This window comes from Mytilus edulis, chromosome 9, assembly GCF_963676685.1.
Source record: "Mytilus edulis chromosome 9, xbMytEdul2.2, whole genome shotgun sequence".
Taxonomy (NCBI): domain Eukaryota; kingdom Metazoa; phylum Mollusca; class Bivalvia; order Mytilida; family Mytilidae; genus Mytilus; species Mytilus edulis.
Genome location: NC_092352.1, coordinates 40,385,677 through 40,400,866, shown reverse-complemented (window position 1 = coordinate 40,400,866; position 15,190 = coordinate 40,385,677). Strand labels below are relative to the sequence as shown.

General features: G+C 33.6%; 1 protein-coding gene across 1 annotated transcript; it reads left to right on the top strand.

Annotated features, from left to right (window-relative positions):
• Positions 1-9,820: 9,820 nt before the first annotated feature.
• Positions 9,821-13,379, top strand: LOC139488386 (tubulin alpha-1A chain-like). The gene is made up of 3 exons (XM_071273936.1): positions 9,821-10,294; positions 11,133-11,355; positions 12,081-13,379. The coding sequence occupies exons 1-3, from the start codon at positions 10,292-10,294 to the stop codon at positions 13,208-13,210; spliced, it is 1,356 nt and encodes a 451-aa protein (XP_071130037.1). The 5' UTR covers positions 9,821-10,291; the 3' UTR covers positions 13,211-13,379.
• The last annotated feature ends 1,811 nt before the right edge of the window (positions 13,380-15,190 follow it).

Below are 15,190 nucleotides of genomic sequence, written 5' to 3'. Positions count from 1 at the left end.
TGAGTATTCATGAAACACTTGCCGTTGTGGAAGCAAACATTATCAATCATGGAAGAAATAGAAAAAAAAATCTACCTGCTAAAAACGTCGCCAAAACATTCGTTAGGGTCTAGTTTGAAACTTTTACCAGTATGAATATCATTAACTATAAACAGAACAACAGGCTATACAGGCAGAATATTAAGTTCTTCTTTTAGAATATAACTGTATCTACAGATTGCTTATGTGTTTTTTGGCAGTTGATATACTTTAGACCGTTTATGATTTTTTCAAAATAAAAGGGAAAAGGCATTAGGTAAGAGAAAATAGGACGCCAGCTACAGTATTGTTCTGTCAATCACAATGGAGGGACTTGAACTATACGACACATACAATATTGATGCTGTAAATCGACCGTCCTCCTGTTGCCCTTAATACAATCTGATAGGCAGACAAATTACACAATAAGTAAAGCTATATATATTTGTGTTGCATCTAAATTGAGCTTGTAATGTGGAAATTTCGATTACCGTTACAGAGTATAAACTGTAAAGATTCATATATTACTTTTGTCCTTGTAATTTATGACATTTGTTCATCTTGTTAACATTCACTAAATCTACTTATATCCGAAGTTTGTGTCAGCTGCTGTGTTTGAGTTATCTTCTCTTGTTATTTGTCAGCTAGATATAGAATGCTTGTTTATGAGACAAATTCTTATTTTTAAACGGCTTCATCATATCTCATTCTAGGCATAGTTGCTGTTTAAAATTTCATTATTATTTAAGTTGATATAGATTATAGTTTTTTGTCCTCATGGGAATGACTAATATAATATGTGGTACACTTCACTAGTTTTACATGTAGTTTATTGATTACACCGACACATGTTCGTTTAATAACAATTGTGACAACTAATGTTAAGGTTTCTATATGCTAGAACTTGTATACAGTATGAACATCTATCCTCATCCTTGAATACCGTGAAGTAACTTACAAGGAAACGAACTGCAAAAATATCGGCACTGTTCCTTTGACACCAATGTTGATTCCTTTTTTTTTTGTCTCGCCTGAATGTGACAGATGTTTCTCCGGCTGCCTGCTGTGTTAATTTTACGTTTAAAACTTTTAATTTTAGAAGATAAAAAGCCTGGGTGCTTCATACCGTGTATGCAGATACGTTATGCAACGATGTTCCCATTTGTCCATTGTCCTTGACCTCATTTTCATGGTTAACTGACTGAATTAAAACTAGAGAGTTTTTGTAAATGATTGATAAAGAAAATTGAGAATTGATATGTGGAAAGTGTAAAAGAGACCCCTTATACCTCTAGTCAATGTAGATTAAACAATGACACACAGCAATACGCACAGTCAAACTCAGTTTAAAAGAAGTCTTTATAAATATGTTTATGGCATATTCTTAAGCTTCTTGTTGCTTTTCCAACCTTTTGGGAAAAAACCTTCAATGAAAATGCCTCTTATAAAGATGTTTCTTGACATAATACAAATCTGAAAATAAGCTGTTAAAGTGGAGGAATCGGCCTTCTAAAATTTCTCTAAATTTGTGTCCACCATATTGGGATGATCGTTACTTCAGTTGAGACCAGTGGTAATGGATCCCTTAAAGGTAGACACATGTCAGTCAGATATGGTTCATCTGACCTTGATTTCGTTTCAATGATCAGTGATCTAGTAGTTTTAAATTTTGGCCAAATTTGCATCTAATAAACCATATGCAAATTGTCAAACATGTTTGGTGTATGAAATGATTAAATGGTGAAAAGGTCCTTCTTGCAGGTCACGTGTTCAGGATACCTTGACCTCTTATTCATTGATCCTGGGTCAAAGTCAATTGTTCATGGTTTGGTGACTTTGGTCCCTTTCTCAGTTACTATAAGCAACTGACCAAGTATTTTGGTTTTTAAAATTGTATTGTAGTGTGCATGTCTGTCTGGCATGATTAATCTGACCATGACTTCATTTTAATGGTTTGTTGGTAAATATCAAGTATTTTCTGCTTCTACCAAACTATAAACAATAAGTTTACTATACTTGGTGTACAGAATTAGAGAAGAGTATATGTATACAGGTCCAACCGGTAGTCCTAGGGTTCGTCTGACCTTGACATCATTTACATGGATCGTTCATAACGTTAAGCCTGGTATCTTTCTTTTATACTATTAAACGAGAAGACCTCATTTTTGGTGTCGCTTCTCTTCTTTCCACAATAAATTAATCAACACGCGTCTGTGTCCTATAGGTACAGTGCATAGTCGCATTTGTCATCCATTCATATGATTATTCAGATTGAGTTATTTTAGGAGAAAAACGAGAAAAAAAGCATCCGGGTATTGTCCCGTCATTGTACGAAATTTTAAGTCAGATTAGACTTCCGGTTTGCGTTTTTCTGTATACTTTGAACATACATATACTACGAATAAAGTGTATTTTCAGAATTTTATCTGCTATAATTTTCAAGTTTACTATCCACGGCAGTCACAGAGTTTATTAAATAGAGAGGGTCTGTATACTATATCAATGATCACCATGGATCGATTAGTAAACTTAGAATTGAAAGTAAATACGCTTTATGTATGTAGTAATGAATGTTCATAATATACAGATAAGCGCTAAAATTATTCATGTGAACTTTTGATACTTTTTCTGAAATTCTCCAGTCATTAAATCTTTTACAAAATTCATTGATTACAAAAAAAAAAGAAGATGTGGTATGATTGCCATGTTGAGACAACTCTCAACAAGAGACCAAAATGACACAGAAATTAACAATTATAGGTTACCGTACGGCCTTCAACAAAGAGCAAAGCCCATACCGCATACTCAGCTTCAAAAGGCCCCGAAATGACAATGTAAAACAATGCAAACGAGAAAACTAGCGGCCTTATTTATGTACAAAAAATGAACGAAAAACAAATATGTAACACATAAACAAACGACAACCACTGAATTACAGGCTCCTTACTTAAATAAATGTTCATAACATACTAAATGTATGTTCATATTGAAATTAATAGAAAACCAAAAATTGGGAACTTTGGAAATAAAGGTGGAGGGTAAAAAAAACATTTCCCTGTCCCCAATAACCTATGACTTATACTTTTGCTGAAATTCTCCAGTCATTCTGTATTTAACAAAATTCTTCCAACAACACTTTACATACTGATACTTTAAACTACGCTCTGAATGCCCGCGATTTCGCGGGTGTGTTCTAGTACCTTTGATAACTATAAGCATGAGTCGAAATGTCCTATTGTCATGTTTATTTGTGTATTTCTCTGACCTCAATGTTCTTGCATTTATTTGAACTGCAGACCTGTCATGTAATGTTGTATTATATTTGACATTGCCATAAAAGCGCGAGGTTTGGCTAGCCGCAAAACCAGGTCCAACCCACCATTTTCTTCTTAAAATGTCCTGTACCAAGTCGGGAAAATGGCAGTTGTTATCTTATAGTTCGTTTCTATGTGTGGCATTGTCGTTTTGGTTTTTTGTTGCACTTCAGTGTTTCTGTTGTCGTTGTTTTCCTCTTATAGTTGATGTGTTTACCTCAGTTTTAGTTTGTAACCCGGATATTTTTTCTCTCAATCGAATTATGACTTTCGAACAGCGGTATACTACGGTTGCCTTTATTTATATATGTGACACTTTTAGTGAGAAATAAATCTCAATTATAAATCAAATCATGATCAGTAACGAAGGTGAGATATTTCGGTGTGTGCGTGCCTTCTTGTTTCAACTTGTTGAGAGAAGCTTGCATGGTATATATCTATTTTAAAAAGTTGTGAATTACTTTGATCATTGATATTTGAATTTGAAACAGTAATAAAGAGGGAGTGAAAGTCATACGTGACTTAATATATTTTTCAATAGATTTGATTTTTAAAGAATTTTAATTATTTTCGTACCTCGTTTTCACTTGTAATTCAAAAGAACCATGTGTTGTGTATGTAAAAGTTATAAATTTTCTTTCATAAAATCAAGCAATTACCGGATTAGTAACTACCCTTATTGAAATCTTGAACATAAATATATTTGAAATATTCAAAATCAGTTTTTATCTTATTTAAACATCTTTTCATTAAGGGAACACACAATCCAATTTCGTAACTAAACATTTTGAAAGGTACACAAATATTTACCAATAATTTTCTCGTTAACTTCATACATAAACAATCTTTTGTTCATGGTATACATACATAATAGTTGGCAAGCGATTAAATAACGTATTGGCAATTGTTTACTAGTTAGAGAAATACTATAGTAATATAAGAGAAAGTAGTTGTAAAAATGATAAATGACTTTCAATTTTCTACCCTTAAGTTAAGAGATCAAACTAGGATGTGCATGTATATGTGCATGTTTAGCTAGATTTCTATTTCGTCTAAAGTCTTCGGCGAAATTTTAAAACAAATCCGATGTCAGAAATATTTTTCATTTCTTTTCACTTCTCCTATTTCTGCACTATATAGCTAATATGAAAACATTACTTATATAAGGTATCAATCCATGGCACAAAACCAGCATATGCAAAGCAAAAATCAAGCAAAAAAGTGCTCTTTCAATGCTGTTCTTCATCTAAAAGTCACACTAAGGCCTTCAATACTGTCTGTTTTTATGCATTTGTGCCTCTTGTATCATGCAGTGTATATACTAAGATGATTCAATATGACAGAATATTATAAGCCTTTTCCATAATTTGAGCTTGACAAACTATAATTAAATTTATGCAGATAAACTGGAGTCGGTTTCACAAAACAAAAACTTACGACTAAGATTGATCGTAAGTACATTGAATTGTCGGTTTCACAAAAAAAACTTACGACTAAGATTAATCGTTAGTACACTGAATTGTTCATGATTTACGATCAATCTTAGCCGATAGTTTTTTGTGTGAAACCGACTCCTGATGCAATACATGATAAGGGGTAATTATCTTTGCTTATACAATACCGACCGTACAAGGGCTATACAGCCAGTCAAGGTCGTTAAAAACTTCCATTTGTTCTTTGCTTTTTCTTTGTGTTTGTCCTGCGCATTCATAAGCTATATGCCATTGAATATTTAAAAAAACAAATCAATCAGTTAATTTGATTTTCAACTTTGAAAATGGCTAAATTTTGGATTGCCATTAGGCCGAGTTTATGTGTTGTGCGAATTTCTGAAAATTTCTAGTTGAAACATGCTCCCATTTTTTAATAACTTTCCTCGATGTTTACTTTGATGTCAAGGCGTATGTAGATTTTAAACATACAGGGAATTGTTTGTTGTTAGATAATGTATGGTTTAGTAAATAAAACCCACATTGTTTAAACCCAACACGTCCCTTCCCTTGGCAACTCCATGTTTAATGTCATACATATATATATAATCGATTTATACGTGTAAATATTGTAAATATTTCATAAATACTATCGATTTCAACTCAAAATGTGGTGTTACATTTATAAAAGAAAGTGAACGTTGTATGAGACCATCATGATATCATTTACCTGAAAGAGAATTTTATTTTATTATTATTATTTAATCGTAATAATACACATACTTTAATATTTCCATAAGGGCCTGTTGTATCAACCGAGTGACAAATGTGTCATACAAGGATAAAATATGAAACTGTTGGAATGTGCAAAAGCTGCAAAACATGTAGTAATGCAGTAAAAAATGAATTCGAAAGTCATGATAATGCAAATGTTGATAAAAAAAAATGGCAAAACTTTGTTAACATGTAAACTATTTGAAAAACGTTCACTTTCGATGAACCATGACTCAGTACAGTGGCAAGGGTGACTAAAGTGGCAGGGGTCAAACAATCTCCATTGAATTGAGAAGTGCCAATGATTTTTCAACCCTATTATGTTGTCTGTCGTCTACTCAAACAAACAAAAACACTATATATGTGGGATGTAGCTCGCCTGGACAGTACTGTCGAAATACTCAACTATAGAGTAGACCTTATATAATAGTCATGTGACAAATGTCAAAACAAATATACACACACATGTTCCTTTTAACATTTATAAATACTTTTCAAAATACCATTGACTTATCCTAAGTGATTCCATTTAACTGACCTAAACCATTTAGGCTTTAAACATATAATATATACAAAAGTAACGAATCGTTTCAAAAGGCTTGGACCATTCCATTTCCATGTTAGTAAATGTTTCGATGAAAAGATAATACAACTGCATCCCAAATGTCAAGGGTCAACAATTAGTACCAAATCTTAAACTTTTAAGCAAGTAAGTCGGCATATATGCACATAATAACACAGCTTTGGTGAGTTTCAGATTCAATATTAGCAGTCAAATACTGAGGTGGGGGCAAATAATCTTCATGGGAAGGAGAAACCTGTATAACTGCATACCACATATCATTGAAATACCACCAATGATTCCCCTGATATATTATTGTTAACGCCGCTGTAAACAGTACGCCATACAGGGCCGTAAATATACATTGAGGCAAATGAGGCAAATGCCTCATGTTAGAAATTCCCCCTGCCCCCCCCCCCCTCCAAAAAAAAACTGAAACAAAAGATTGTCTTCATATCAAATTGTTTTTTTCACGGAAAGTGTCTTTCAAGACACAACTTCTCTTCACTCTTTGGTGTCGCCCCTGCATGTTTTTTGTTTTTCCATGTTTCTATTTTCCTTTTATAGTTTTCAGAGTTGATGGTCAATTGTTTGTACTTCTGTGTCCCAGGTTTGTCTTTTGTTCATTTATTGTCCTACTTTATGACTATAGTCTGAGTGTTGATTTTCATTTGTAAACGTGGTTTTGCAATGTTGCATGTCCACCGATGTCCAGACATTGTGCGAGAAAATATTTTAAGAATGTACGATGCTACTGGACACAAAAAAATGGTCCTTTCTGCATGGATAATTGATATCAAAGAATATAAAACAGTTTTTTTGTAAATAAAACTAGATAGCTGACATGGTTTAAATTAAAGTAAGGTCACCTATTACCCGGTATCAAATAATTTGAAAAAAAAACAATCACAAGGTAGTGCCATATATGTCCTTTTACATTGAAGGGTTAAACTTGCATTAAGTCGTGTTGAGAAAAACACTTTCAGAGGACCTAATCGCACACAAAGTCAATGCATAAAAAATTACAAATGATCAATAGTCAAAGTTTTTGTTCCTGTTCTTCATCTTGATAATTGCTGGAGGGTCTTCAACAATACTTTGAGAGAATCATTAATACCGTAAAACAAGGTGAAGGATTGTCCCTAGTGTGAACTAGTACTAAAAAGGGGCCGCTAAAAAGTATAATACTGCACTGTCACTATATTTAAATCTAGTTTTAAAAAAACAAAGTCTAAGCACAATACAAAACAAGAACAGATAGACAGATCCGGTATTAATAATTATGAGAATTACAATTTTTGCTTTATCCTACATATCGGTCTTTTAATGTTGTATCTAGAACCTTAAAGTCTTAAATTACAGTGAATCTATGTTTTTGCTTTGGGACCAGAATATTGTCGAAAATAAATAGCAAAAAAAAAAACAAAAATTAATTAAGCCGTTTCAATGCAAGGAGAGCCTGGGAAACGCTCAGAATGCACGATTTTGCGTTATTTTTCTCAAAGCTTCTCCAAAACATTTTCGCCTCGCTACGCTCGGCAAATAAATTTTGCCTCACTATCAAAAGAGGCTAGTTCAACGCTGCCATAGTCTCGCTTTTTCGACTATGTCGAGGTTGAAAACATAAAATATATAGTACTGACCATCTCTTGTAGAAAAGGATACTAGTATATGGATTGGCTATCCTTTTATTACACAAAGTCCCTACATGCACTTTACAAGACATCAAAGTAAAAGAGGGTCACTTTTATTGTTGCTCTTCGTCTCAGTGCGACCTTCAACACGGAGTAAAATAAAAGCCATAAACTCAGTTTCAACGTTGATATGTAAACAGATAAACTCTGGTGTTGTTAGTTACAGGAGAATTTAAAAATAGATATGGATGTAGGGTCCATGCATACTGCTTCATGGCTTTAAACGTATTAATTTTGACAGGTAGAACTTTATCAAGAGAAATAGGCATTTCAAAAAGTCGTGGAGGTTTTTTTATAATGTATATCGAAAAGAGTTGTCCTTGGTAACGATGATAATTGGTATACAAATAATAAACACTTCGGTGCGAATGTCATTACATTTAAACTTTAATTTTAAAACTTCATGGGAAATATTTTTTCTTCAAAATATGATCTCATAAGTTTGTTATACTTTATGCTGATTTATTCTTTTTACACGTTAATTCCTATTCGTGATCAGATAACTAAGATGTTCAACGATTTTGAATTATCAGTTAAACTATATAGATGCCTGATTATTTTGGATCAATTCAAGCCTAGGGTCCGGGTTTAACTAGATAAACTGTTTTGTCGACACTTTTTTGTATACAAACATCCCCAAAAATACATAACAAATGGAAATATTTTAATCAGCGATGTGTCGTTTAATCTCATCATTTAAATTTCAACACCTCTTTAAACCTATGTTAATAAGGTTACATCTATGAATATAGACTATTGATCTCATTGAGTTATTGACAAATTTTAAATCTTTTATCTTGTTAAGGATCAAATTTCTTGTTTGTTTCTTGTTGCTTAGACATGTCTCTCATTTAAATTATTCAGTGAGATCATATGCACTTAAGGCGGATCAAGATGAAATTTTTACTTCTTATGTCAAGTATTGCTACTCTTCTAAATTTTATTATACTCTTTCAATATCATTCAGTGAGAAAAAAGGACAATCTTTTAATTTAGTTGTTGATAATGCTAGATTGGTCACTACTTCCTAGCTAAACTTTCCGGAAATAAGGAGTGGTCGTTCTATAACATGAAAATAACCAAGAGAAAAAATATATAAAGCAAAAAGGAAGCAATCCATTTATAATGAGAAAAGGATGGAGTTTTCTCCTTTCTTCTATCGTCCCCTCTGTTGCATGTCCAGCTTTCCCACTTGTCTTTTATCTTTCTTTTCTGGTTATCTACTTTCATTTGAAAGTGACATTTGTCCGACATTAAAACTTTCAATGCAGAGATTTGGCATTTGACTGTTAAATGATTATGTATAAATCGTTGTTTTAAATATAATAATACGACTTCTAGTTTTTGGCTCAAACGTTAGATATATATATATATATATATATCGGATGCCTAAAATCATATTGGGTAGTACAAAAATACAAGTATAAAGTGAATTTCGGTCCCATTCGTCGTTACATATGATTATCTAACATAACTTATGCCACCGAACTGAGTGAGTTTCTATGCCCGTACCCTGTTTGATGCTTTATATTAAAAAAAGGGGGGCAGTCCAAGCATGTATACATATACAGCTAGTCAAGTTTTGGAACAATACAATACCATTAATGGAATAAACAAACTGATTGAATTTTATTTGAGTTCCATGACATTACAAAATCGAAAGATCTATGTAAAGGATATAAAATAATGTACACAAGATATCTTAAAATTTTGATTTTATGATGTATCAAACCGTAACCTCACTTATCACAGTCAAATTAAAGCAACCGAGCCTGGTTCGGAGACCTTTTGGTATTGACCTATGGATAAATGTTCAACTTCAATCAGTGTTATTTTATTTTATTCATTGTCAAAAACCTAGAATTTTAATGGCAATACAAAAATAACATGATTTGACTTGGATTAAATACATTTATTTTCGCCCTTTCCATGTCAGCGTTAGGTGTCCTCATATTGGATTTTCCCCGAACAAAAGTGCCTTTTCTTTCTTACTCACAAATAGTTGGTAATTTGACTACCGTCGTCTCATAACCACACAGATCTATTATGTACTCATTTGATATATGTAAGGTTCAGCACACCACCTGAAACGATTCATTGAATTTGACGGAATATTAAACTTACACTTTTAAATTTTTGGTTTTAAAATGCGATAAATTTTTAACGAAAGTAAAATATTTATTTTTAAAAGATGACGCTTTGTATTTCAATTCAAACAGGTAGAAACAAAGTTGCGAAGAAACCGCGTGTTTTGAAGTTACCTGTAAATTTGTTTTAATAAAAATAATGTGATGACCAATCAAATCGCTTCGTGTACCAGCTTGTGAAGACTTTAACCAATCAAAGAGCTGGGAAATTGTTACACTTTCTACAAAACCTTTTGATCTAACATTCAACGTCACAAGCACAGAAATTATACTCACAATCAGACTCGTTACAAGTCAGACGTGAGACTTTTTTCTAAAAAAATCTTAACCTTCTACATATCAACAAGTAATCATGGTAAGTAATTTATTTAGTCAGAAAATTGTTTTTTTAGAAATGAACATATTTACGGACAACTGGATGTTTAAACAGAATATCTTTAATCATTTCAAAATTGGGTCAGGTCGCCGATCGATTTGTATGTACGACCGTTGGATCAATAGGCTATAAGCGGGAAAGCGATTAACTTTCTGATCAAATAGCCGTTTTCATGCAATAACGGAGAAATATTTTATATTTTTAGTCAGTAGGTACACGTTTTACTTGATAACCGTCCAGACATTTACCGTGACAATTTTTTTGAAAAATGTAACGCCTGAACACCTCAATTGAAATTTTTAAAAGTAATTTACTGATTTAACAAAAGGATTGTTTGTTGTTAAGTTTAACATTTGTTTGATCTTGTTTAGAGGGCAACCATTATTAATTGTTTATAATTGTTGATTGTGGAGAGAAGTTAAAAGGCAATTAACATTGTAATTGAACATGGATTGGTCTAAAATTTACGGGATATTTTGCAATATACATTCAATTTATATAATATCCTGTATTCATTAAAATTTAATTAGTTTCTTGGTAAATACTAGTACTGATAGTATACTAATTTTATAAAATAGTATAGTTTAGTCCAGGAACATTTTAATAATTAAGAACTTTTTTGGAGAAATGTGCTCTTTAATAGAAAGTTGATAATAGCCACGGAAAACAAATGTGCCGGCCTAACAACAGGAGAAAAGGACTATTCCGTACTCGAAAAATCATCATGATCATGCACCCTTCCAGAAAATCTAATGGTTGTTTACTGGTGTCCTATTTTCTTGGAAATGCATCTATACAAATCTATTTTACTTTTTAGCGGGAATGTATCAGTGTACACGTTGGACAGGCTGGAGTCCAGATGGGCAATGCCTGTTGGGAGTTGTACTGTTTGGAACACGGTATCCAACCTGACGGTCAGATGCCCTCAGACAAGACCATTGGTGGTGGTGATGACTCTTTCAACACCTTCTTCAGTGAGACTGGAGCTGGCAAACACGTACCCAGAGCTGTATTCGTAGATCTGGAACCAACTGTCGTCGGTAAGTTATTTTTTGCATTATACGTAACAGTACAAGGAAAATATCTAAAATACATAATATCATTGGTTCTTTTATTAAGTTATACTATTTTCTTAGAAATGTTTTTTTCTCTACTATAATTCTTGTGTGCTTCTACTGCCACGTACTGTATTCAAAAGCTATATTTCATTTCTCGTTAAGCTGAAACCTGAAACCAAATAAGACTCGGAAGTTATTTGATATTTAAGTAGTTTAGAAATTAAAGAAAACTATACAGCGAACATAAAAGCATGTTTTATGCGATTCATAAAAGATTATATTTCGTAGTTGTGAATATTTTATGAAAAAGAACATTTTGAGCATCAATCCTCGAAGAATCTAATCGATTTCAAAGTAGGATGTTACTGTAGCTATTCATCAGAAACTTGAAAACGTCGTTACTACTTTCCAATTAGGAGCAATAAATGACAGACATAATATAATCAGCTAAGGGATGATAAACGTTTACGCCAATGGTTTTGAATGATAAATAGTTATGCACGCACACACTCAGTCTTGATCAGTAAACGTTATCTCGTCAAGTTGAGGTCAATCATAAATATTAAATTTAGTTCCAGCCTCAAACATATGCTTCTCATGACAACTTGACAACAATGCATAAGAATCAATTTCATGGTTGTAGCTTAAAATGTAATTGCTTGATTGACTCTTTTATCAATTTTAATTCCTTTATGTTTCTGTTGTAGATGAGGTCAGAACTGGTACATACCGTCAATTGTTCCACCCAGAACAATTGATCACCGGCAAAGAGGATGCTGCCAACAACTACGCCAGAGGTCACTACACAATTGGAAAAGAAATTGTTGATTTGGTTCTCGACAGAATCCGTAAATTAGCAGATCAATGTACCGGTCTTCAAGGATTCCTCATCTTCCACAGCTTTGGTGGTGGTACCGGATCAGGATTCACATCACTCCTCATGGAACGCCTCAGTGTTGATTACGGAAAGAAATCCAAATTGGAGTTCGCCATCTACCCAGCCCCACAAGTCTCAACAGCTGTTGTTGAACCATACAACTCCATCTTGACCACCCATACCACCCTTGAGCACTCCGACTGTGCTTTCATGGTAGACAATGAAGCCATCTATGATATCTGCAGACGTAACTTGGACATCGAGAGACCAACATACACCAACTTGAACAGACTCATTGGACAGATTGTCAGTTCTATCACTGCCTCTCTGAGATTTGATGGAGCTTTGAACGTCGATCTCACCGAGTTCCAGACCAATTTGGTACCATACCCACGTATCCATTTCCCATTGGCTACATATGCCCCAGTCATCTCTGCAGAGAAGGCCTACCATGAACAACTCTCCGTTGCCGAGATTACCAATGCTTGTTTCGAACCAGCCAACCAGATGGTCAAATGTGATCCACGTCACGGAAAATACATGGCCTGTTGTATGTTGTACAGAGGTGATGTAGTCCCCAAGGATGTCAATGCTGCCATTGCAACCATCAAGACCAAGAGAACCATCCAGTTCGTCGATTGGTGTCCAACCGGATTCAAGGTCGGAATCAACTACCAACCACCAACTGTTGTACCAGGAGGTGATTTGGCTAAGGTACAGAGAGCCGTCTGCATGTTGAGCAACACAACCGCCATTGCTGAGGCCTGGGCTCGTCTTGATCATAAATTTGACTTGATGTACGCCAAACGTGCTTTCGTCCATTGGTACGTCGGAGAAGGTATGGAGGAAGGAGAATTCTCAGAAGCCCGTGAAGATTTGGCTGCTTTGGAGAAGGATTACGAAGAAGTTGGAGTTGACTCCGTAGAAGGTGAAGGAGAGGAAGAAGGAGAAGAATATTAAACATTTTCTTAAAAACTTAGATATGACAGAAAGTCGCCTTTTGGTTATTGTTAAATATTGTCTCAGGAACTTTTTAAAACAAATTTCAGGAGTGGAATGTTTATTTTATATATCTTAACACCAAAGAAGAAACCAAATTATCAAGTAAAAAAGAATAGAAATACCTAAAGTTATATTGTTGTCAATTTCTTGTATATTACTCCCTTAAAACGAGTTACAACAAAACATACTTTGGGTGCAATACGATAAGAAGGTATTTGCATTTATTTGAACGGTGCCAAAATATAACCACACAAAACAGAGTTGTACAAGAGTCTCGAGCATAATATCAATCAATATTATAGGAGCTGAAATTCCTAAGCAATATTCGAACGAAAATATAACGGCACAAAACATGCATGAAATATATATTTGCCACTGGATGTTAAGAAAACCACAACAAATCAACCCATGTAGAGCGAGGATGATTTAAAGTAGAATCATCTTTGAAATCACAATCCTTGGTATAAACAATTGTCTTTTCATTTTTAGCCTTGGCGTTGTCAGTTTGTTTTAGATTTATGAGTTTGACTGTCCCTTTGGTATCTTTCGTCCCTCTTTTTAACAAAGCAGTAACTTTGATTAGTTTTATAAAGTGTTTAAAAACCTATTTTAAAAATCTAACCATATGAATAAGCAGATGTGAAGGAACCACCCATACTCTATTTTTTCCAAATTCACTAGAGTGGAAACGCTGGAATGTTTCGAATTTTTGTTGGAAGTTTTATAATAGAAGATGAAGTTTTAACTAAATGCATCACATAAACTAAACATTGTTTGTTTAAAATTGAACAATGGACCATTAAAATGAGCACACGGTCAAAGGAACCCTACAAGACTCGCATAAGCAACTCTATATATACCGACGGCATCACCGCATGCATGACATGCAATTAATTAATTGTAGTATATCTGAGCAACTGAAAAAAAACCACAAAAACTTAGCATTACCATATGAACTTAGAAAATCCGGTCAACGTACGATGAAACCTTCCAAACAAAAATGAACACACACCATACAATCATGTTATACATCAATATAGTTGACCCATTGCTTCTAATATCTAAGAAACAACAAATTTTAAGCCACTATTTTTTTTTATTGATCAATTAATTTTGGAAATAAGGTAAGGGTTATATGAAACCTGCAAGACCGACGTGTACACCTTGCAATAATTCCATGTACCAAATTTAGTTGACACATTACTTATAGTGTCCGAGTAACGGACTAAAATACAAACACTTCACATAGTCTAATGAAAATCAGGTCGAGGTCGGATGAAACCTGTCAGATAGACTTGTATACTTGACAATTATTCCTTGTACCAAATATAGCTGACATATAATTGCTTATAGTATCGGAGAAACAGATCAAACCACGAACACCTAAACTTCATCACTTATCAATGAAACGAGGCCGAGGTCAGGTAAACTCTGGCTGACGGACAATAAAACTTTGTAAGGGTGACGTATACCATAAATATAAATTTACTAAATAAGCTCAAAACAATTGAAAAATTAATGCGAATGCGACAAAAAATATATAGTTTTAAGCAGTCGATCAACACCGAAAAAGAGGTACAAGAACAATAGACATTTATAAAAAATAAATAGAAAAAAAAAACATTATAGTGTACACCAACTTCGTCGTTGTCAGATTAGAATGCCCGTGTGTCGCATTCTGTGACTGCGATAAGACAAAAGAAACATAAATATGAAAATTGATTAAACGTTAAAAATGAAAAGAGTTCATTCCATTCCTTTATCTAATATGCTTTATGTTGGCATTTGAAACCACAAAGTGCAGGTTCAGTTACATCCGACGATATTAGCTCAACTTTTGGGAGGAAAAACCAAAGAACTATCAGTGGATCATCTGATTTAACCTTTTAAATGCAATGAAATAAAATGAAGTATAAACAGTGCACTCAATGAAATGTC